General features: G+C 42.4%; 1 protein-coding gene across 1 annotated transcript in view; it reads left to right on the top strand.

Annotated features, from left to right (window-relative positions):
* Positions 1–24,865, top strand: part of LOC144504730 (NADPH oxidase 3-like) — a 60,584-nt gene that overhangs the window by 22,128 nt on the left and 13,591 nt on the right. Inside the window, exons 7-10 of the mRNA XM_078230476.1 lie at positions 5,465–5,557; positions 6,923–7,176; positions 10,507–10,669; positions 14,264–14,410. Coding sequence (XP_078086602.1) covers positions 5,465–5,557; positions 6,923–7,176; positions 10,507–10,669; positions 14,264–14,410 — 657 coding nt within the window. The remainder of the gene's footprint in view (positions 1–5,464; positions 5,558–6,922; positions 7,177–10,506; positions 10,670–14,263; positions 14,411–24,865) is intronic.

The following is a 24,865-nucleotide window of genomic DNA, read 5'->3' as shown; positions in this document are numbered from 1 at the left end:
TTTTTAGCCTCACGTGCTATTTTCCCAGCTTGCCGCCATTTGCGCCAGGCATGGTGAGAGGGAACAATTCTTCCCCATATTTGAAGCCTGCAGCTAAGGTGTGAAATATGGCACACAGCTCATGTATGTGCACACAGAACACACGTGGATGATGCATAAGTGCAGTAAAGGGCAATATCTTTCATGCACTATATATCAGGCTAACTTAAAATCATGTTACCATTGCAGTCAAAAAGGATGAAGAGCACCACAGAAATGGCCCAGACTGGAGGCTGGGTCAATCTGACTGAGACGTACCTGTCCCATGGAACAGTTGGCCATGGAACTTGCCAGGGTGCCTGAACAGCTCTCTGCTAATGATGGTAAATCACCGGCAGCTAGCAAAATCGCCTTGGCAGCTGGTGGTAATAGTAGAAGACATGCTGTAACTTGGCTAAGCACAATGGGATATTAACATGAGGAGTGAAATAGGGTTACGTCATATAGCAGCACACAGATGGTTAAGCAGTAATGTACATCAGAGTGTGATCTCACAGGTCCCAGTTCTGCTTCATCAAGACACTGGGCCACATCATCCTTCGGCACCAAGAGGAGGAAGAGATATCCAAGGAGGCAGGGTCACATTTGACTAGCCCACACATCTCCAATAGATTCAAGCACTTTGGATGATGTAGCACAAGAGTAGAGTCAATGGCAGAGGGTGAAAGCCAGGGCACCAGACTGCAGGAGAAGGTGTTAGGGATATTTGTGTACAGTTTCTCCTGGAGGAGGGAGGAAAGTCGCTGCGATGCTCCAGTGGCCAGGAACATGGAACCTGAGGATGTACCTTTTGGGGAACAGTATTTAGATAATCAGATGTGTGGACATCTGTCGGAGGTCCCTAAGGCAGTGGGAGCTCTTTGATTGTGAATGAAGTTCATGATCGTCATGAGCTCCACATTGTCCCAGGGACTCAACTGCGTGAGCTCTGACCATGAGAGATTGACCAATCCCATGGGGAGACACATGCAGCAACAAAGCGGATGCAGGAGCAGCACTACAGCCAGAAAAGGGTCGAAGCCTCCATCAGTCACTTGGATCAGTCTACTCAGAGTATGAGCATTGACATCCATGCAATGCATGAGAGTTGTGCATCGTTAACAGGGTGGTCGCAGAGTTGGCACTACTGGAATGAATGGCCTTGTACCAGCATCCAGCCTCATCAATCTCACCTGAAGGCCAACCCAGGGCTGTCCAAATCACTGAGGGGAATGAAGATACCAAGATCTCCTCAGCAAACTCATCTTTCTCCTCCAGCCCAGCCCTTCTGCCAGCCCTCGTCTGTTGCATATGGGCCAGTGGTTGAGGATGCCCATGAAGATATTTAGAGGCCACAGTCTGAAGGAGGTTACACAAAAGGTGCCTGCACAACAAGGCTGGCCACCATGCTCTCATTGTCATTTAGACAGAGGAGTAGTGAGCAGCCTACGTCCACTTCTCCAAGGCAACATGGCAATTAGTAGGACTGTGCAAGAGTAAAGGGTGCCGTCACACCTAGAACACTAATGGGTTCACTGTGGTTACATATTTGACATTGTATATAGCACATTTGAACACTTTAATATATTTACTCACACTCGTACATGACTTGGTGTGTGTTTGTAGACTAGACAACTCAAAAAGAATGGTAAAATTATGAAGGCACAGTTCATACTAGTAATAATGAGGGCAGCATGCTGAGATCCATCTCAATGTTCCATTAAGAGGATTAAGATTGTCAGCTGGATTTGTAATGATTTGGAGGTTTGAATCACATAAGATTCCAATGGTCAGAGATTCAAGTACTGAGATGTGACTTGTATCTTCCATTGTCTAGCCAAGTTTGACTTTAAGGAAGCAATGGCATAGTGGTATTATCACTGGGCTAGTAATCCAGGCACCCGGAGCAAGATCTGGGGATTCTGGTTCAAATCACGCCATGGCAGATGGTGAAATTTGAATTCAATAAAAAATATTGAATCAAAAGTCTAATGATGACTACGAAACCATTTTCGATTGTCATAAAAACCCAGCTGGTTCCCTGATGTCCTTTAGGGAAAGAAATCTGCTGTGCTTACCTGGTCTGGCCTATATGTTACTCCAAATCCACAACAATGTGGTTGATTCTTAAATGCTCTCTGAAATTTCAAAGGATTTATCAAAAATTGACTAGATTCAGTGCAAATGTGTAAAGGGCAATAATAGAATGGAGAAGCACACCAACTGAAAGTTTGGAAAGTAATCCAGTCCAGTATCAAAATTCCATGATGCAGCCACAACTCTTTCAACATCAGGACAAAGCTACTGAGACCAGAAGTAGTAACAGAGTGGGTGCCAAGATTAATGTGAAATGACAGAAAGCCAAATTTCACTTTGATAAAGCTGCCAAATCAAAGCCAGAGTTGAAAGTTGGAGAGCTGGCCAGAGTGCAAACACTCAACACACTCAATTAAATCAGCCCAATTGACAACTTTGGACCTGTGCAGAAATCATACAAATCATACAAAGTAAAAGTGAACATCCAGATCTATTCTTGCAGCCACAGACTCTCTGTGCAATTGAAGAAGCTGCACCTTGAAAGCAGACAACTGATGGTGCATGTGGTTTTTGTCAACAAAACAACGAACTGAATAACTATTAGTCCCAGAGGCCAACTGTTCCCCAACAAATACAACAAATCAGCAGCAACAATTACCACAGCAATAACATTTGCCAAGGCAACAATGTTCCCCAGAGAAGAAAGCAGTGGGCACCAGACGAACAGACATTCACAACTCACACACATAGCATAAAAAGATTGAAACACCTTAAAGGTTATTTGTGCAATACATATGTCGGAATTGACATAATTGGAACACATTGGAAAGAAAACGATCAGATTTTTGTTCATTGAGATAATTTTCTTTATGCACCATGTATGCAGAGTAATTCACATTTTTAATGTAAAGGGTAATGTTTAAATAAATACCTTTGTGCACTGTGGCTTGCATGATATATAGAATCATAGAATCACATAGTGCAGAAGGAGGCCATTCGGCCCATCGAGTGTGCACCAGCCACAATCCCACCTAGGCCTTATCCCCATAACCCCATACATTTACCCTAGATAGTCCCCCTGATACGAAGGGTCAATTTAGCATGGCCAATCCACCTAACCCGCACATCTTTGGACAGTGGGAGGAAACCAACACAGACAAGGGGAGAATGTACAAATTCCACGCAGACATTGAACCCGGGTCCTTGGCGCTGTGAGGCAGCAGTGCTAACCACTGTGCCACCGTGCTGCCCTATATAAATAAAGACATATTATGAAGTTGCCATTTTACCCATCACATGGGACAGGTGGGTCAGAAAGGTGCAGGGAACCTGGAAGTCAGCTTTTCCTTGTATGTCATGGAGTTTTAAAATTGGTTCCATGCCTGCAAATCAGGTTGGGTTTCCACTTGGGATGGAATCCAGTCAGTGGGATAAAAAAAAGAAAATGCTGGAAAAACTCAGCAGGTCTGGCACCATGTGTGGAGAGAGAGAAACAGAGTTAATGTTTCGAGTTCAATATGACTCTTCTTTGGAACTGAAGAAGGCTACTCATTGGAGGCTCTAGGAGTAAGTGGATCCATGCTGGGAATAAGGCAGGCAGGCACTCTTAAAGTGATGACAGGGAGGCCAATCCAGGTGGAGGGGCTTTGATCCCAGAATGAGAGCTGAGTCATCAGGCGGGGGGGGAGCCCAGTCAATAACAATTAAATTCAGAAAGCTGAATGATGATCAGGCTCATAGCTTCATTACCATATTTAAAGTAACAACATACTTCTCCGAAGCAGATTGTCCTCCTGTGCACCACATTGGCTCCGTTAAAGCCTAAAGTGGTGGCTTGGACATGGGTTAAGGTCAGGAACCTTTCTTTCAGACTTTAATCCCCCCACCTCCTCCCAATGTAAATCTGCCCATTTGTTTTGGTTAAAATTACCCCCCCCATAGAATCTTATAGCAGTTTTAATGTGTTGGAACTATCTGCGACTTGTCTGGCTTCCTTTCTAGTTGTTGAATAATGTTTAGAATTAAACAATTGTGAAACTACAAGTGACAGTCACTTATTATTTAAAAATCATTAGGATGTGCCTTACTTCCTCTTGTCACAACTTTCAATCACACTTTTGTCTCAAATTTCTGCAATGATAATGACAATAATTCATAAAAATCCGGCAATTTGTAGGCAAAAAAAAAGGTTTCTCTATGAATTCACCTCCTTTAGTATTCCCAAAGCTGATAAAAGTATTTTCCTGCCGTGATACAAAATGCATGTTTTAACTACAGCCATTTAGTGCTGGTAATTAATGTCACAGAGCATCTGAGTACTATTCGATACATGGTCCAGACGCAATCTGGGAGGCCCACAAAACTGTACAGCTTCATTCCAATAGGTAGCAAACAGTTTCTCGGCATTTTTAAAATTATTTTTATCTGTTTGGCAATATCTTTGTGCCAGTATTGCCATTAACGTTCCCATTGGTGTCAGGGGGCAGTCAGTTTAAGGATGCAAAGTCAGTTCAACACTTGGAAATGCAAATTGAATAAATTTATTTCAGAAGATAACATTTTGGGAAATAGTTTATGAGAAATTTGATTATCACATGGCAAATGAAGATGACTTTGGACCTATGGTTCCCAAAGTTCTCCACCACCGAGACTTTCCATGCCTCATGCCTCATCTACTTGCCGGTATAGATTAATTGATTGAGGTTGATTGCGATAATTAGTCACCAAATTCATAATCATTTTATCATCTGATTACCAGATGGTTGAAGACTAACCAGATTGATTGTGGTCTTTTTTTATCTAGCAATTCCTATATTCCTATGAAAGCAGCGCAATGGGATATTCACTGGGTATTGCACTATTCTTGACCATACGAATGGGGCTGTTGGTTCCATACTTCTTTGGTGAAAAATTGGTTGTGAAGATAGACAATAGGGCACAATGCTCATGAGATCCCAGGCACGACACTGAAATCAGTCTCACATTATTATACTAACAGTCCTGCAATTCATGGCTGATGTATCGTGTGATGTCACACCATACTATAAATTTAATTATCATTACTAGCCACCAACTTCCAGTCTAATATCTACATTGTAAGTTGCACAGTGTGGCTGCTATATAATTCATTATATTCCATTTCATTAAAATCACAAAAATTAATATAGCTTGGAAGGGACCTCAGTGAATCAGCCAAAAGTGAGACATAGGGTGGAATGTTACACCCTCGCTCATCCTGAGACTGCAAAAATCCCACCCAAGAGCAACGGACTTTCCAATCCCTTGCCCCTCGTCCGCTCCAATTCCCGTGGCGGGCAGGATGGTAAAATTCCAGCCAATTCTCTCTAGTGATAATAAAGAGCTTTTTATCGAGCTTGCTTGAGAAATTCTTATGTATTTTCCTTTCCAGACCTGGAAATGGGTTTTGGGCCCTATCGTTCTGTACATTTCTGAAAGATTGATTCGGTTTTGTAGATCTCTACAAAAAGTTGTGATTACAAAGGTAAAAATTACATCTTTGTTACAGTTTTTTCTGGAGTACTTGTTGACATATTATCATTTCTTTCGTACTCAGAAATAATCTCGTCGTGACGGTTTAGCGTTCCTCCTCCTTTGTGATGGACCACTACATTTTTTTACATGGCCCAACAGCCAGACAACAAGTGATAAACCTCATTGCAACTAATGCTGACATAGGGTGTCAGATATTCCCATCACTGGTGTGTGAGATCTCTGGATTCTCTAATCAATGAACTTGCTGCTATTGTACCAAATTTTACAAAAGAAGTCATTGATAGTGACATGTTTGGTTAACTGGCTTCCCCTTTACCCTGATGAACAGAGCAGAATTTTGGGGCAGGATTTTCTGTGCAATCCGCCACAAAGGGTGGCAACCGACCATTAGCCAGCAGTGGGATCTCCTGGTCCCACCCTTATCAATGGGGTTTCCCATTAAATGCACCCCTCGCCACCGGGAAACCCATGACAGGGGTGCAATGTTGGCGGGACCAGAAGATCCCGGCGGTGCAAATGGCCGGAAAGTTCCAGCCATAGTATAGTTAACACAATAAACAAAATAGTTTTATATCGATAACATGGATGATAAGGAAGTCACTATCACTATGTAGTAAATCAGGAAGTAGTGATTAGCCGATACTAAGCTTGTATCTTAAAGACTTATTATAACAGAATACCTGAAATGGGTAGGTTGTCTTATGAGGAAAGGACAAACTAGGTTTGTATCTACTGGCGTTTAGAAGAGTAAGAGGTAATTTGATTGAAACATATAAGATCCTGAGGGGTCGCAACAGGGTCAACGTGGAGAAGATGTTTCCTCTTATGTGAGAATCTAGTACTGGGGGCCACTGTTTAAAAATAAGGAGTCACCCATTCAGGGCAGAGATGAGGAGAATTTTTTTTCTCTCTGAGTGTCATGAGTCTTAGGAACATCCTTGGAACACCCTTCCTCAAAAGGTCGTGGAAACAGATCCTTGAATATTTTTAAGGTAGAGGTGGATAGATTCTTGATAAGCAAGGGATGGAAGGTTATCGGGGGGTTGGCAGGAAATCAGAGTTGAGGTTGAAATCGGATCAGCCATGATCTTATTGAATAGTGGAGCAGGCCGAAATGACTGAGTGGCCTACTGCTCCTGATTCGTTTGTCAGATGTTCGGTATGTTACAAATTTATAATCACGCGAAAAGTGAACATTTATTGTCATATTTTCCCTAAACCGAGATTCAACAGTAACATCTCTAAAAGTTGATGGACCTTTGACTTTGCTTTAAATGTAAAACATATACACAACATCTTCCATGACTATTCATGTCAAAAACATAACTTCTGTTACTCATTTTTTGATGGGCAGGTGATTGTACATCCCTCCAGGGTTCTTGAGCTTCAGATGAAAAAGCATGGCTTTAAAATGAAACCCGGTCAGTATATCTTCCTGCATTGTCCTTCAATATCTCGCTTTGAATGGCATCCATTCACATTAACCTCTGCTTCTGAAGAAGACCACTTTAGTATCCACGTGAGAGCACTGGGAGACTGGACAAGTGCTCTTTATGAGGCCTGTGGAGCTACTTTAAGAGGATTTCAGGAAGCTTGGAAGATGCCAAGGTTTATTAATTGATATTTCTGTATACCTACCTTGCTAGTTTTGTGAAATTAATTGTAAGTAATGGAAGTACAAGTACTTTGGCTGTTTCTTTGGGGCAGAATGGTGGCACAGTGGTTAGTACTGCTGCCACACAGCACCAAGGACCCAGATTTGATTCCAACCTTGGATGACTGTGTGAAGTTTGCACGTTCTCCCCATGTCTGTGTGGGTTTCCTCCCACATTCCAAAGATGTACAGGTTAGGTGAATTGGCCATGCTAAATTGACCCTTAGTGTTACAAACATGTATAGGTTAGGTGGATTAGCCATGGTAAATGCGTGGGTTTATGGGGATAGAGCAGGCCGGGTGGGTAGGGGCATGTCATGAATTGGATGGCATATCTCTGTGTCCAATACTCCAATTTGTGGACAAGTCCCAGCAAGGTTTTATATCACTCAGTGATATCATGCATGTTGCCTGTTGATCCCTGATAAATAAAACATATAAAATACTCCCTCAGCTCGCCTGGTCTCAATGTCCTTGGACAACAGAAAATTCCTCCTCCAAATTGCTATCTGGTAAAATTTACTAAAAAGTGCATGAGACTTGATGTCAGGTATATGAAGATTTGGGTTAAACTATGATATTCTCCATGGAGAAATCGCTTGCTGACGCTCATTTTCTAACCTAAAACATGAAGAATGAAATTTTAAGCAAAGGTGGAACCATGCCAATGCTACCTGGAAGAAAGGCATAAACTGACAAATGCTAAACACTCTTCCCTGCAAATATGTCTTCTGCTGTATAACACTTTGAAGTGCAGAATAATATTCCAATATAGTTGGGCTGAAGGAAAGATTGAGATTCAGAATTATTCCATGCTTGTTTTATTCATTCATGGGTGAGGGCTTTGCTGGCTAAGCCGTTGCCCATCCCTAATTGCCCTTGATAACATGGTAGTGCATTGCCTTCCTGAACTGCAGCTGTCCATGTGGTGTAGGTACATCCATAGTGCTGTTAGGGAGGAAGTTCCAGGACTTTAACTCTGAGACAGTGAAGGAATGGCAATATATTTTCAAGGCAGAATGGTGAGTGGCTTGGAGGTGGTGTAATATTCTCATGTCTGCTGTCATTGTCCTTCAAGATGGTAGAGGTTGTAGATTTGGAAGTTGCTATTGTCTTGGACAATAGGAGTCTTGGTGAGTTCCTGCAGTGCATCTTGCAGATTGTACACATGGTTGTCACTGGCATTGGTGGTGGAGGGAGTGAATGTTTGTGGGTGGGGTGCCAATCAAGTGGACTGCTTTGTCCTGGATGGTGTCAAGCATCTTGAGTGTTCAAGATGACAGGTCACAGGTGAAGTGATGAACCTGATGAAGGAGCAGCACTCCAAAAGCTTGTGATTTCAAATAAGCCTGTTGGACTATAACCTGGTGTCGTGTAACCTCTCATCTTGTCCACCCCAGTCCAACACCGGCATCTCCACGTCAAGTGGAGAATATTTCATTACATCCTGACAAGTGCCTTGCAGGTGGTGGACGGGCTTTGGAGCCTGTAGGAGGTGCGTTGTTACTCAACAGAGAATTCCTAGTCTCTGACCTACTCTTTTAGCCACAGTATTTATATGGCTTGTCCACCTCACTTTCTAGTCAATGGTACTGGAGGATTCAGCAATCGCAATGTCACTGAACGTCCAGGGGTGATGTTTAAATTCCTTCTTGTTGGAGAAGGTCATTGCTCGGCACTTGATTTGATTTGATTTATTATTGTCACATGTATTAGTATACAGTGAAAATATTGTTTCTTGCACGCTATACAGACAAAGCATACCATTCATAGAGAAGGAAACGAGAGGCACAAATGTTGTCACTTGTCAATCCAAGCCTGGATATTGTTCAGGTTTTTCTGTATTTGGACATGGACTGCTTCAGCATCTGAGGTGTGGCAAATGGTGCTGAACATTGTGCAGTCATCAGAGAACGTCCTCGCTTCTGACCATATGATGGAAGCAAGGTCATTTATGAAGCAGCTGAAGATGGTTGGGTCGAGGACAGCTCCCTGAGGAACTCCCGTAGTGATGTCCTGGAGCTGAGGTAATTGAGATCCAACCATCACAATCATTCTCCTTTGTGCCAGTTTTGACTCTAATCTGCGGAGTGTTTTTTTACCCATTGGCTGCAGTTTTGCTGGGTTCCTTAATATATCTGCATTGAAGGCAAGGGCAGTCATCTCAGCTCACCTCTGGAATTCAGCTCTTTTGTCCATGTTTGAATCAAGGTTGTAATGAGATCAGGAGCTGAATGACCCTGGCAAAACCCAAACTGAGTGTCTGTGAGCAGGTTATTGTTAAGCAAATAAACAATAGCACTGTTGATGATCCCTTCTACCACTTTATTGATGATCAAATGTAGACTGATGGGACGGTAACTGACTGCATTGGATTTGTCCTGCTTTTTGGGTACAGGACATATCTGGGCAATTTTCCACATTGCCAGGTAGATGCCAGTATTGTAAATGTACTGGAACAGTTTGCTAGGGACTTTGTGGAGAACAAGTCTTCAGTACTAATGCTGGAATATTGTCAAGGCCCATTGCCTTTGCAGTATCCAATGCTTTCAGCCATTTTTCTTGATATCACATGGCCTGAATTGAATTGATTGAAGACAGACATTTGTGATGCTGGGACTTCTGGAGGAGGCCAAAATGGATCATAGAAATCATAGAAACCCTACAGTGCAGAAGGAGGCCATTCGGCCCATCAAGTCTGCACCGACCACAATCCCACCCAGGCCCTACCCCCACATATTTACCCACTAATCCCTCTAACCTACGCATCTCAGGACTCTAAGGGGCAATTTTTAACCCGGCCAATCAACCTAACCCGCACATCTTTGGACAGGATGGAATCATCCATTCGTTTCTTTCCCTAAAGGACATTAGTGAACCAAATGGGATTTCTTTTTATGCCAATCGACAAAGGTTTCAAGGTCATCATTGAATTTTTAATTCTAGATTTTTAATTGATGTAATTTATATTCCACCATCTGCCATGGTGAGATTCGAACCCCTATCCCGAGAGCATTACATTGGATCTTTGGATTACTAGCCCAGTGACAATGCCACCGTCTTCCCAGAATGTTGGAATATCAAGTCTGCCTCTATTAATATAAATATAATAACGCAGTCTGAATTTTTTAGGAATATGTAATGATATATCTGTTAAACCTCAGTTACTTAAAAGTAACTGAAAACTGCAAATAACTGAAATGTGGCACTTATAGTAATGATAAATAATGGATACTTTATGTACTTATGTATCAAACCACTGAGTGTATTTTCCTGTGTTTCAGAGTTGCAATTGACGGTCCTTTTGGAACTGCCTGTATAGATGTATTCTATTACAAAGTGAGTGTGTTGATTGCTACAGGGATTGGAGTCACCCCCTTTGCTTCTGTATTGAAATCCATTTGGTACAAGTGCAGTCAACCAATAATGACAATGAAAGTGGAAAGGGTAAGTAATTTAAAATCTAATATTGTTTTATCCTGAAAGCAGGCAAAGGATGTCACACAAGTCACCATGATGAGACATTTAAACAAGAAGTCACCTGATTGAACACAGCTTGTATGAGTGAACTCAAAGAATCCACATAACTTTCTCCCTCCTTGATGCATCGCAGTGTCTGTAGTTCAGGCTCCAGTTGATAAATTCTGATTTGAAGCTGCTCAAACTTCAAACAGGCTTGGAGGACTGAAAGGCCTATTCCTGTGCTGTACTTTTCTTTATTGTTTGTATTTACTGCAGATGTGTTTGCCCTGGATCAAACTGGCATCCAGGAGCTCCCACGTGCTGCAGCTGTGACAGATCACCTGTCCTGACATCCTTAATATATTCCAATTAACTGTTTAAATTATTTTATTCAATTACATATTTTGCTTTTATATGTTTTATTAACTTTAACACCAGTTGCTAGATTATTTTGACCCTTGGGAATAGAATAAACCTTAATCACTTCGCAAATACTCACCAAATAACTAGTTTCTTCTCCTGTAGCAGGAAAGACCAGCGACTCTTCGGCTACGAGAGCATGTCAAAGGTTGAGTATTTTGCAGTGAGGGACTCATCTAAAGACTCCCCAAAAGCTTTTTGTCATCTACAATGTATAAGTGATCAGATAAGCTCCATTTGCCTGGGCAAGTACAGCTCCAAAAATGCTCAAGAATCTCAATACCATCCAGTATAAAGTAGCCCATTTGGGTCACACCCCAATTAGCACCTTAAACCCCTTCATTATCCATGCACCATGGCTACACTATGTACTATCTACAAGATGCACTGCAGGAACGTGCATCTTCAAAAGCAGCACCCCCCAAATCTGAAGTCTTAACATAGAATATAGAACAGTACAGCACAGAACAGGCCCTTCGGCCCACGATGTTGTGCCGAGCTTTATCTGAAACCAAGATCAAGCTATCCCACTCCCTATCATCCTGGTGTGCTCCATGTGCCTATCCAATAACCGCTTAAATGTTCCTAAAGTGTCTGACTCCACTATCACTGCAGGCAGTCCATTCCACACCCCAACCACTCTGTGCGTAAAGAACCTACCTCTGATATCCTTCCTGTATCTCCCACTACGAACCCTATAGTTATGCCCCCTTGTAATAGCTCCATCCACCCGAGGAAATAATCTTTGAACGTTCACTCTATCTATCCCCTTCATCATTTTATAAACCTCTATTAAGTCTCCCCTCAGCCTCCTCCGCTCCAGAGAGAACAGCCCTAGCTCCCTCAACCTTTCCTCATAAGACCTACCCTCCAAACCAGGCAGCATCCTGGTAAATCTCCTCTGCACTCTTTCCAGCGCTTCCACATCCTTCTTATAGTGAGGTGACCAGAACTGCACACAATATTCCAAATGTGGTCTCACCAAGGTCCTGTACAGTTGCAGCATAACCCCACGGCTCTTAAACTCCAACCCTCTGTTAATAAAAGCTAGCACACTATAGGCCTTCTTCACAGCTCTATCCACTTGAGTGGCAACCTTCAGAGATCTGTGGAGATGGACCCCAAGATCTCTCTGTTCCTCCACAGTCTTCAGAACCCTACCTTTGACCCTGTAATCCACATTTAAATTAGTCCTACCAAAATGAATCACCTCACAATTATCAGGGTTAAACTCCATTTGCCATTTTGCAGCCCAGCTTTGCATCCTATCTATGTCTCTTTGCAGCCTAGAACAGCCCTCCACCTCATCCACTACTCCACCAATCTTGGTGTCATCAGCAAATTTACTGATCCACCCTTCAGCCCCCTCCTCTAAGTCATTAATAAAAATCACAAAGAGCAGAGGACCAAGCACTGATCCCTGTGGCACTCCGCTAGCAACCTGCCTCCAATCCGAAAATTTTCCATCGACCACCACCCTCTGTCTTCGATCAGACAGCCAGTTACCTATCCAATCGGCCAACTTTCCCTCTATCCCACACCTCCTCACTTTCATCATAAGCCGACCATGGGGGACCTTATCAAACGCCTTACTAAAATCCATGTATATGACATCAACTGCCCTACCTTCATCAACACACTTAGTTACCTCCTCAAAAAATTCTATCAAATTTGTGAGGCACGACTTGCCCTTCACGAATCCGTGCTGACTATCCCAGATTAATCCGCATCTTTCTAAATGGTCGTAAATCCCATCTCTAAGGACCTTTTCCATCAATTTACCAACCACCGAAGTAAGACTAACCGGTCTATAATTACCAGGGTCATTTCTATTCCCTTTCTTAAACAGAGGAACAACATTCGCCATTCTCCAGTCTTCTGGCACCATCCCCGTGGACAGCGAGGACCCAAAGATCAAAGCCAAAGGCTCTGCAATCTCATCCCTTGCCTCCCAAAGAATCCTAGGATACATTTCATCAGGCCCAGGGAACTTATCGACCTTCAGTTTATTCAAAACTGCCAGGACATCCTCCCTCCAAACATCTATTTCCTCCTTCTTGATCATCATGAAGGACAGGGGAGCTGTTGCATGGGAATACCCCCACCCCCAACTTCTCCTCCAAGTCACACACTATCCTGACTTGGATAAATGGGTTAATTCCCATATAAGCATTGTATCCAGAGGAACATTTTGCTAACACAGTGAGTGTTTTTGAGTGAGCTTCACCAGTTGTAAAATATGTTGCATTGCTAGACCAGGTGCTACCACATGAGGAACGGAATGGATTAGATACATAATTCAGTAAAGAGAAACTTGGTGCATTTGCTCAACCTTTTGATTAGGAAACGGCTTCCAGGGTGGATTGAGAGAAGGAAAAAAATAAAATGCAAAGACAAAGTCAGAATGGTAGCTTTTTCTCATATGTATGAGATAATGATGCAGCTATATAAGACCCTCGTCAGACCCCACTTGGAGTACTGCGCTCAGTTCTGGTCACCTCATTACAGGAAGGATGTGGAAAAGATTCAAAGGGTGCAGAGGAGATTTACAAGGATGTTGCCTGGATTGAGTGGCATGCCTTATGAGGATAGGCTGAGGGAGCTCTGTCTTTTCTCCTTGGAGAGATGTAGGATGAGAGGAGACCTAATAGAGGTATATAAGATGTTGAGGGGCATAGATCAGGTGGACTTTCAGAGGCTTTTTCCCAGGGTGAAAATGGCTGCTACGAGAGGACACAGGTTAAAGGTGCTGGGGTGGAGGTACAGGGGAAATGTTAGGGGGAAGTTTTTCACACAGAGGGTGGTGGCCGAGTGGAATCGGCTGCCGTCAGTGGTGGTGGAGGCAAACTCAATAGGGTCTTTTAAGAGACTCCTGGATGAATACATGGGACTTAATAGGATGGAGGGTTATAGGTAGGCCTAAAAGGTAGGGATATGTTCGGCACAACTTGTGGGGCCGAAGGGCCTGTTTTGTGCTGTAGTTTTCTATGTTTCTATGTATCAAACAATTTCAGTGAGCCTTTTGGTTTCCTTTAATTGCCAACAAATGTGATATTATTAACTGACTGTTTCGTTCCATTCCCATTTTAATTTCTTTCCCTTTTCCTAGGTTTCTTGAATATGGTGAAATTTCTAATACATTTTCTTTTGCATATAAAGGTTTATTTCTATTGGATCTGCCGGGACACCCATTCTTTTGAGTGGTTTGCTGATGTCTTACATTCTCTGGAAATACAATTAATGGAGAAAGGAAAGAGCCATCTTCTGAGCTATCACATCTTCCTCACTGGCTGGGATGAATACCAAGTGAGTGAGAACTGCACTCTCGTCCTTAATATTACTTGTGTTCTCCTTCAAAAATTAAAGTTTGCTTATGCTAAAAATTAAACTGACCATAGTTATGCAAATCATTTCCCTTCAAGCTTTACATGGGATGTCAGGATGCCCAATTATATTCACCTTTCCACCTCCCTCCATGCTTTCAAAAATCTCCTCTAAATTTTGCTCTTTTTGATATGCTTTCAGTTCTCCATCCTAGCCTTAATGTTTCTTTCAATATGTGCTGTGTTCATCACAAACTTTTATTCATCATTATGAAGCGCTCTAAGATGACTCTCAAAAATGAACTAATTCTCACACTTCCTCTCCTGATCAAGATACCCTGAAATTCCATGCCAATCTAATCAGAATATAGTTATCCCTCATTTAGCCTTCCTATTGTGTTCCTGAAAAATAGTGTGCTCAATGAAAACATGCTAAATCACTTTCCCATAAGAAAGCAAATAAGTGTGTTACAGTCCAAACCTGCAATTTTTAGATTTAAGACCTACTTTATGAATTTATTGTAAGTATTTAATGCAATTGATTAAACATCGAAACACAGAAATATATAGAAAAATAGTTATGAAATGTTTTAGTAGCATTGTACAGTATGTTGGAGATTGAAGATTAGTTACTGAAACTAAAGAGGATTCATGTCTATTTGACTCTTTCAACAACTGGAGGAGCAGATGGAGGGAGAGCTGATGGACAGGCTATGGTGCTTGAAGGTGATGGTTGACCTTTCTAGTTGAATGAATTCATAGAAGACTCATTACTATCTGACAGGATAGCCATAACTAGTAGAACTGATAGAGGGAGAGCTGATGCAAAGGCTTACGTGCTTGGAACTCATGGTTGACTTTTCTTGAAACTAGTCCAGCCTAAACTGTTTGGAAAATGTCTACCTTTCCCTGTAGATTGCTCTGCAACATGGAATGGAATTATCCAAGTCAAGGCAAACATTGGAGCTGTGATTTACCATGGGATCCATATTATTAATGATAGACTGCATAACTTGTTTAATTTTTTCATTGTAATTTCACAAATTACTTCAATTTGTTCATTATCTTACCACCATCATCATCTTCCCCCAAACTTGTTTCATCTTCTCCAACTTCATCAGATGTTCATCTGATAATTTTGCATTGAGATTCCAACAATTTCTCCACATCACCTGCATTAATTTCTTCAAAACCCATTTTGTGTGAAAGATTAATAATCACAGTCAAATTGGCTGCATTTTCACATGAAGTAAACCCATGAAAATCACATTCACAATCTGGCCAAATCTTGCAACAAGCTGCATTTCATGTTGATGGTTGGAATTCATCCCAAGACTCATTAATGAACTTAATGGCATACATGATGCTGAAATTTCACCAAAACTCACAAACAAGTGGCTTATCCTCTCCATAAGTTTCATGAATCAGCTGGGCTGCCTTAGGTACTTGAATGTAGTGATCCACCTTGATCCATAGGCTGTAGTATTCTTTGGGAGGTGTTACCCTGATGTTATCAGATAATTCAGTCAAGTTGATGGGATGACCAGGTGCATTGTCTAGAATGCTTTACAGGTAAAGTTCTTAGCTTTGCAGAAATATGAGGTCAACAAAAATCTTCCTGGTTATCCATGTTTTCTCGTGTTAGTGCCATATAACAGGGAGAGAAGCCTTAACGTACCTCTTTCCAGCCCTCGGATTTTCAGTGTGGTACACAATCACAGGTTTCAAGCTAAAACCTCCCTCAGCATTCGACACAAGAAAACCTGTTAACCTATCTTTTGCAGTCTTAAACACAGAAGCGTAGGCTTCTTCTGCAGAAATGTAGGGCTTAATTTTACTGGCCACTGACAGGAAAACTGACAGGTGGACCTGAAAAATAAAGCAGGTGCCAACAACGGTGTTGCTGGCCCACCTACCCTCACCCTGCCACTATTTTACTGGTGGTGGGGGAGGCAGCAGCTGAGCCAAATTATGCCCTCAGGTGGACAATTCATACCCATTTTTGTATTTATTCATTTGTGGGACATGGGGGTCGCTGACTGGCCAGCATTTATTGCCCATCTCTAGTTGCCCTTGAGAAGGTGGTGGTGAGCTTCTTGAATCGCTGCAGTCCACATTAAGGGCCTCATTCCACTGCCGCTGTGATTAAACAGGCAGCAGGAGAGATGTAGCCGGACTGTTTAATCCTGCAGGTTTCTGGTCAATTAAAGGGAGAGTGCCTCCTTCCCAGGCAGCTTCTGCCAATTGCAGCTCCATCACACAGTTTTGCCTTCTTGCATGTACCCTCTTCCCTGCCCTGTCCAATATGCCCAGCTAGGGCCTGCCAATCTGGCTTTACTAAGAACCTGAACTTATCTGCATTTCAGGGTATCCATGGTTTCTCTTCCACCCAGGCCTTCTGCGAACCTGGCAGTAGCCACCGATCCTGGCGTGGTGCAGAGCTGCTGGCTTTTATGAGGCAGGATTTTCTCCTGGAGTTGGACAGAAATCCCTCCTTGTTCCAATTAAAGGGTCATTGGCCCAACAAACTAAAGAGGGGTGATCCAGCTAAATGGAGGTGAACACAGTCCTGGCATTTACACTGGGGCGTGGAGATCCCATTCTCAGCATAAACTCCAGCCTATGAGTTCTATTTGGTAATTTACAGTAGAGACTTAACTTGTCAAAATTGCAGACTTGACAGGGTAAATAATCTCCCTTCTCAATAATATCCTTTAAGGTTTCAGGTTATGCATCTGTGACACTTGAGTCAGCACTTACTCCCTCACCAGTAAACTTCAGATTATGCAAATCCTATCTCCTGTACTCAAACCATCTTGAATTTGCTTCAAAAGATTCATGTGAAGCTGCTTCCAGTCTCCTTTCATTTCAAATTCTCAACAAGACTCAAATAAAAGCAAAACACTGCAAATGCTGAATGTTGAGTTTTGAAATGTAGCTCGTTGATTGACACATCTAGCATTCCATAGTCACATGACTATTCCATGAGGAAGCCATTTTAAGATCAGTTCAATAAAAACCCCTTGCTGAATACACTGAAGAAGATTGCTGTCCTTATAATTGAAACATGGGATGGGATCACTCCCCCGCCCCACCCACTCTTGCAGCATGTTGTGTGTTTTCCGCCAGCAGAGGCAGCTTACGATTGGCTGCCGGCGAGATCTTCTCGCCCTGCCAATGTCTACAGCATTTTGCTTGGCTCACCCGTTCCACCACAGGGCTTACCATCAACAGGGCCATAAAATCCCTCCGGCAGGAAGGGCTGGAAAACCTTGCCAATGATGTACAGAAATGAAGAGAGAAGAAAAAATAGAGATTTTTTAAAACTCTGGAATGATACAGAAAAGAACTGAGAACTCAGGAATACAGGTTAAAAGAACAAAAGAAAACAGATAAAGGCTGTGAGCAAGAAAGCTCAGAAAGACACATAGAAAAATACAAATCAGCAAAAAAGCTGCTGAAAAGAAAAGACAAAAGAATACAGACAGGCTGCAAGTGAAGTTACTGGCTACAGAGAAAAAAGGCAAAGGAAACACCGACAGGGCCTGCATAAAAATAGACTTGTCTTAGGCATGAGTGACTCCTCAATGAGAGCATGTCTGCAGAAAGATGAGAAACAGACATTAAAGTATGCGATAGATATGTAGAAATGCAGAAGTTGTGAAACATCAGTTAGAGCATGGCCGGATTCCCCCAAAAAAATTCAAAGTCCCCAATTCACGTGAAAACGGAAGTAACACCTGCCGATTTTCTTTAGCATGATTTCCAGAATGAATCTCCGACACTCTGTGCATCACAGAGTGCCCCAGCAGGATTCACTCTGAAAATCAGGGAGCAGGGCCTATTCCAGCCAGAAAGGCCGGCAGTACAGCGCTGAGTGGGCCACCGTGCATGCGCCGATCTGTCAGAGCAAAGATCGGCACATGTGCAGTGGCCCTGCATTGCCAGCCTCCAGATCGCTGGCCAGCCCGATCGCTGGCCAGCCCGATCGCTGGCCAGCCAAATCGCTGGCTAGCCGAATTGCTGGTTAACCCCGCAACCCCACTTTGCTGGCCTTCCAAACTCTCCCACCACCCAATCGCTGGCCTCCTCCTGGACCTCCCCGGGCCAGCCCCAATGTCCCCAACCACAGCCAGCCTCGATCGCCCCAATCCTCCCCCCGACATTCCCAACTCTCCCCCCCAGACAGTCCTGACCCCCCAGATTCCGCTGACCAGCCCGAATCTCCTGCCTCCTTCAGCCCCGATCTCCTCAACCTACCCCACAAGAGCGCGATCTCCTCAATCCCCCTGGCAGCCCTGATCTCCTCGACGACCCCCCCCCACCCCCTCAGCCAGCCCTGATCCCCCAATTACCCCCCCACACCGACAGTCCCGATCCTCGCCAACCCTGACATTCCCCCCCCAACCCCACGGATGACCAGCCCTCCCTCTGCCACCAGTCCTGAATGCAGAGTGACCCACCCCACCAATTTCCGGCGCGGAGCTGATGATGCTGCAGAACAGATCTTAGAGGAGTACATAGATGTGTTTACAGGGTTGGAACTCTATTTGGAGAATACCATCCAGAAGTATATGAGAGTGTAAGTCCAATTCAGCATCTGTCAAGTAGAGTACCAGCTGCCCTCAAATCTAAAGAACATGATAGAAAGGCTGAAAAAGAGAAGAGTGATCAAAATAGTGACAATTCCAACACACTGGATTAGTAGCATGGTAGCAGTGAAACAACCTGGTAATTGAGAATATGTTGAGATCCAAAGGATCTACGTAAAACGCTGAAGAGATCTCACTACTCATTGAAGGGATTTTTCCACAATTTGCCAAGGCAAAGATATTCACTACCCTGAATGTGAAGGAGGTTACTGGCAAGTGAAACTGGATGAAAGCAGCATTCTGGACGCTGATCAGGAAACGTAGATGATTCTGCATGCCATTTGGCTTTTCCCTCGCTCCAATCAGCACGAGGTAGTCAGTGATCTTCCTGGAGTGGAAGCCACAGTGGATGATCTACTATTTATGGATGTGGAGACACAATGGAAGAAGCTATAGTTGACCAAGATCAGAATTTAATACGATTACTGGAGAGAGCTCACCAAATGAATCTGAAGCTGTACAAGAAAGAAAAGGTCATATATTGATGGCAAAGGGCACCTCCTGGGTCCTGACAAGATGACAGCTGTAGCAGCAATGAAGCAGTCAACGGACGTAAAAGCAATGCAACAATTTGTTGGATTTGTGAGCTATTTAGCAAAATCTTTGCCAAATGTGTCAGCAGGGTGTGAACCATTATGCAAGTTCAGTGCCAAGGAAGTGCAGTGGTGTAGGGAACAGAATAAGAAGCAGCATTCAGTGAAATCAAATAACTAATGACGCCAATGCCAGTGCTGAAGTACTATCAATGAGGAAGTCTTCGTGCAATGTGATGTCAGTGTGACTGGTTGGTGAGAAACTCCAATGCACAAGGACAACCAGTCACATGTGCATCCAGGGCACAAACACAAACAGAATGACGCTATGTTCAGATTAAGAAAGTGTGCCTGGCTGTTGTTTTTGTGTGTCAGCATTTTCATCAGTACCTGCTGAGAAGAGGCAAAGTAACAGTGGAGTCTGACAACAAGCCACTTTGAAGCATTTTTCATGAACCTCTACTATTTGCTCCAAAGCGACTGCAAAGGAATTTACTTCCTTTACAAAGGTTTCATCTGGATGTGCAAAGGAAACAGACATATGTTGCTGACATGTTGTCGAGAACAGCGCTCCTATGAAGAAAATTAAGGATGCTACAACAGAATGCAGCATCTTCTAGATTCAATGGAAAGCAACAGCTTGACATGTTGTTTAAGTCATTAATACAGCACAGTCTGACAGACAAGCACCTTGCTCAAATCAAGAGCACCACGCAACAAGATACAACTCTACAAGTGTAGAGGTTTTTTTCAGAGACTATGTATTGAGCATAACTTTAGCTAATACAAAGACTCGCAACACAGTATCCTGGTGAAAGCAAGAAAGTTTCTTTATTAACCAATGCATGCTGGGAGAGAAGGACTGGGCAGTCCAACTCTTCTCTGAAGTGACATCACATCGGCAATATAATTATATAATTTCCAAAAGTAATTTTACATACCCACTAACTCATCCCAGTCAGGAATGAACCAATCATCATTAGTACAAGTGTTGCAAAGTTGGGCAGAGTAATTGTAGATTGGGAGGAAAGAAGTTAGAATTTGATGTTTGTAAAATTGTAAAATTATAAAATTGTAAAATGCTAGGGGCAAAGCATTGCATGGTCCTGTTAAAAGGTGGTGCTTTTTCTGTGCTTAGAAATTTAAAAATGCAAGTACATAGAGAACCCAAACTGAAACATTAGTATCAAAAGGCCAAGCAGCAGTTTTACCAAGACAACAAACAGGGTTTGAATTTTTTGAATTTAGCCAATCAGTTTGATCAGGCACCTAGATTACCAAAAACCTATTAAATTTAAATCTGATGGTTTTGACAACCTAGGATGAATCCTACTTTGGGAAATATTGATATGTGATCACAGGTATAAAAGAAGGGGGCAGTGGGACAAAGAGAAAAGAGCAATTGCTACCTGCCAGAGCTAACAGCTCTCAGCTCTCAACTCTCTCTCTCACAGAGAATCGCTGGCTCTCATAGCTTCATCTATGTCTCAGAGAAAGCAGCATCTAGATAGCAAAGGTACCAAAGAAGAAAGAAGTTCCAGACAGAAGAATCAACAGAGAAGGCCCAGAATATTCCGGAAGACACAAAACCTGGTTGTAATGAGTAGGAATTGTATTTATTTGAACAGCATAGCATTAGAATCTTGTTTTATTCAAGAATAGTTAGAAGGGATTTATTCAGTTTGTTAATAGTTTAGTTAATTTGCTCACTGTTAGATAAATAAATTGTTACGTGTTGATTTTACAGAGTGTCAGGGATTCATTCTTATTTAACCACAAGAAGTTACTGAAGAGTAGGTCACACCATTTCACACACTTTTTACAGATTATAGGGTGAGGTATTCCTCTTTGGATGTTTCGGTGTTAGTTCTCAGAATGGAGGGATCAACCTCTGCTTTTTAACACAAGTCAGTCATCAATAGTAAATGTCATAATCCTTGGCCAATTATAGATATTCTCTGATAGGATGGGAACAATAAATTCCAGCGGTTTCTGTCTGACTTTCCCATGGCCACCTGGCCTAAACACCTATCTGGTATATACTTGGCCTATTCATTAGCTGTCTGGTGTCTTTGTTCAATGAACGTCTCGTTCACTAGCTGTCTGGTACTCATGCTGATAAGAGTTATGCTTCTATAAGTGTATTGTTATAAGGAATGTGGTTCATTTTATCAGCCTATTTTCCCATAATGCCTCAGAACTCTGCACTGTTAGCCAAGCTGTATGCTTCTTCAATAATGCACTTTGCAGAAATACATGTTTAAATTCTCTAACTGTGGTTATAAGTGTTTCTATGTAGACAGTACCTCTGTAAAATGTATAAGGCAGTCTCTGATTCTTTTCTTAAGCTAATCCACTCTGTTCTAATTAGTCTTAATTAGTACTTTAAATCCCAGAGTATTTTGAAGTCCTCTAACAACAAGCGCGATAGGAAGTACTGATGAAAGGATGGTCTGAGAGCATCATGGACATACCCATAGTCACAACAGCGTACTGGGCATACTGAAATGAAGAGCCCAAGATGGCATCTTGTACAAAGGAAATAGAGTCATCATCCCTAAGGAGATGAATGAAGAGATGCAGAAGAGCATCCATGCAAGCTATCAGGGAATTGAATCAACTCTGAGAAAGGCATGAGAAGTGTTCTATTAGCTAAGCATGAGCAATGAAATTAAAGATCACATTGGCTAAGGTGCTGTATACAATGTGTATCAAGCTAAACAAACTAGAGTGCCTTTGATGACACATGACATCCCAGACAGTCCATAGATATTGCTGGGGGTGAACTTTATCACTTTGGCAGAAATTGATGATCTTGTTATGGTAGATTACTTTTCTAACTACTGGGAGTTAGACCAACTGACTTCAATGATGATGAAATAAATAGTAAAATGCCTGAAAGCACACTTCAATCGGTACAGCACTCCAGATATTATGATGAGTGACAATGGCCCTCAGTTCAAGAGTGAAGAATCACAAGTCACAAAGGATTGGGAAATTTAACATATCACCTCTACACTATAACCAGTCAAATGAAAAGGCTGAGATGGCAGTAAAAATCACCAAATGACTCATCAAGAAATCAAGCAAGTCTAGCACCATATATACATGGCAATTCTTGAATGGGGAAACACATCAACTGAAGGCATGGAAAGTAGTTCAGTCCAAAGACTAATGTCACGCTGTATGCAAATTACTCTTCAACAGCAAAAAAGCTACTGAAATTAGAAATAGTAACAAGTGTGAGTAAAAAGACCAAGGTGAAACTACAGAAAATCAAATTTCAGTTTGATAAGTCTCCCAAACCATTTCTAGAGCTCAGCAATGGAGAGCCAGAGTGCAATAGAGGCATGGGATAAAGTCACCCACCAACATGTTGAAGTGCAAACCATCTGTGCTCTCAACAGGAGTCAACTCACATGAAACTGTGTAGGGAGATTGTCACCTCAATCGTATGCAGTGGAAGTGAACAACCAAATATACCGGCACAACTGCAGGCATATTCAAATAATTAGCGAAGATGTTCCTTCCCAGCACACAGCTGTTTGGCTTGCAGACTTTGTAAATTAGAGTATGCTTTTTGTTTTCAGACTTCTTCTCAGAAGCACACTCCATATGAAGATTATTTACATTTTTAACAGAGTGTCTCAACTGCAGTATGAAACTGCATGTTCACCATTTTTAATACATTGCAGATGGTGCTATATCACTTACCCAGTCCAATTTAATATCCTTAATCCACAATGTTTTCAAAAGGATGATACACCCTCTTTTGAAGATCTATTTTTCTCATTTCCCTATGCTTGGCTTTGTGAATGTTGTTATATCCCCAGCTCAGAATGCTGATGGGTGAATTTATCACAGACCTCTATTGCATGTGCAACTGATCCTTGGTCCATTCGAGCTGATTAAGATGAATCTACCATCAATTTTCTCTCCATCTGAAGAATTAGTTGCCTCCATTGGAACGTTCTCAAACTAGTTTGGTGTCATAATAAAGAAAACAAAACACTGAATTACATCCAGGAAAAATTAAACCTTAAGTATGACCTGTGAATTATTTATTTAAATTGACATATTTAAGATGGCTGAGGATGTAATTGCTTGAAGGTGATACTCTGGGCGACAATGGAACCCCACTCTGTTTCTGGACAAGGTACTTCGAAAGCATACAGAAATGAATTCCATTTCCGCTGGAGACAATGGGACATTATGGGAAATGACTGTCATCTCATCAAGAGATATGGGGCCGGATTTTCCGGCTGCGCTCGCCCAAAAACTGGAAACTCCTGCCCAAGGATGTTTGTGTGGTCTGCCGCCACCCGCTATGATTCCCATGGCGGGTGGGACAAGAAAATTCCCTCCATTTACTGCGTGATGTCCAGATGAATTTGTGGATCTTGCCTTTCAGGAATATACAAAGACTGGGATAAAAGCTAGCTGATAAGCTGTCCCAGGTGTGTGTGTCTGTGTGAACCAGTGCTGAGATAACAGAAAATGTGTGATACCAAAGAAGAAGTCAGCAGCAGCAACAACCATGCAAAATCTATTTTCAGGCATATCTCTATCTCTCTCTCTCTCTCTGTGATTGTTGAAATAAGCCAAGTCAGCAAAGATCACAGTTGAAATGGAAACAGGGAAGCTTCTCCACCAAACTGCAGAACAGTGGAATCTCAAAACTGTCTATTCATCAACTAAAGTCAGCAATACTGGAATCTGAAATCATAATGGCTGCAAAGCTCAATCATCTACTCCTCATGAGTCATGAAACCAGAGGAGGAAGCTCCACAAACATCCTTATCCACAATGATGGTGGAGCCCAGCATATCAGTGCAAAATATATTTGTAACTTTCTTCAGCCGAAACTGCTGAATGGATGATCCATTGTGACATCCCCCTGAGGGCCTCGCTATCACAGATGCCAGTCATCAACCAGTTTGACTTACTCCACGAGACATCACGAAATGGCTGAAGGAATTGAATACAACAAATACTGAAGGCTTGTGCTTCAGAACTAGCCGCACCCTTCACCATGCTGTCCCAGTCCAGCTACAAAACTAACAAATATCCACAAAAAACGGGACAAATCCAATATGATAGTACTGCCCTGACTGTCTATTCTCAATCATGAACCAAGTGATGAAAGGTGTCAGCGAGAGGGCCATCAAGCATCACTTTCCCAGCAACAACCTGCTCACTGATGCCCAGCTTGGGTTCAACCATGGCCAGACTTCATTGCAGGTATGATCTAAA

Source organism: Mustelus asterias, chromosome 15 (genome assembly GCF_964213995.1).
Source record: "Mustelus asterias chromosome 15, sMusAst1.hap1.1, whole genome shotgun sequence".
Lineage (NCBI taxonomy): Eukaryota > Metazoa > Chordata > Chondrichthyes > Carcharhiniformes > Triakidae > Mustelus > Mustelus asterias.
This window is presented reverse-complemented; position numbering and strand designations above follow the sequence as displayed.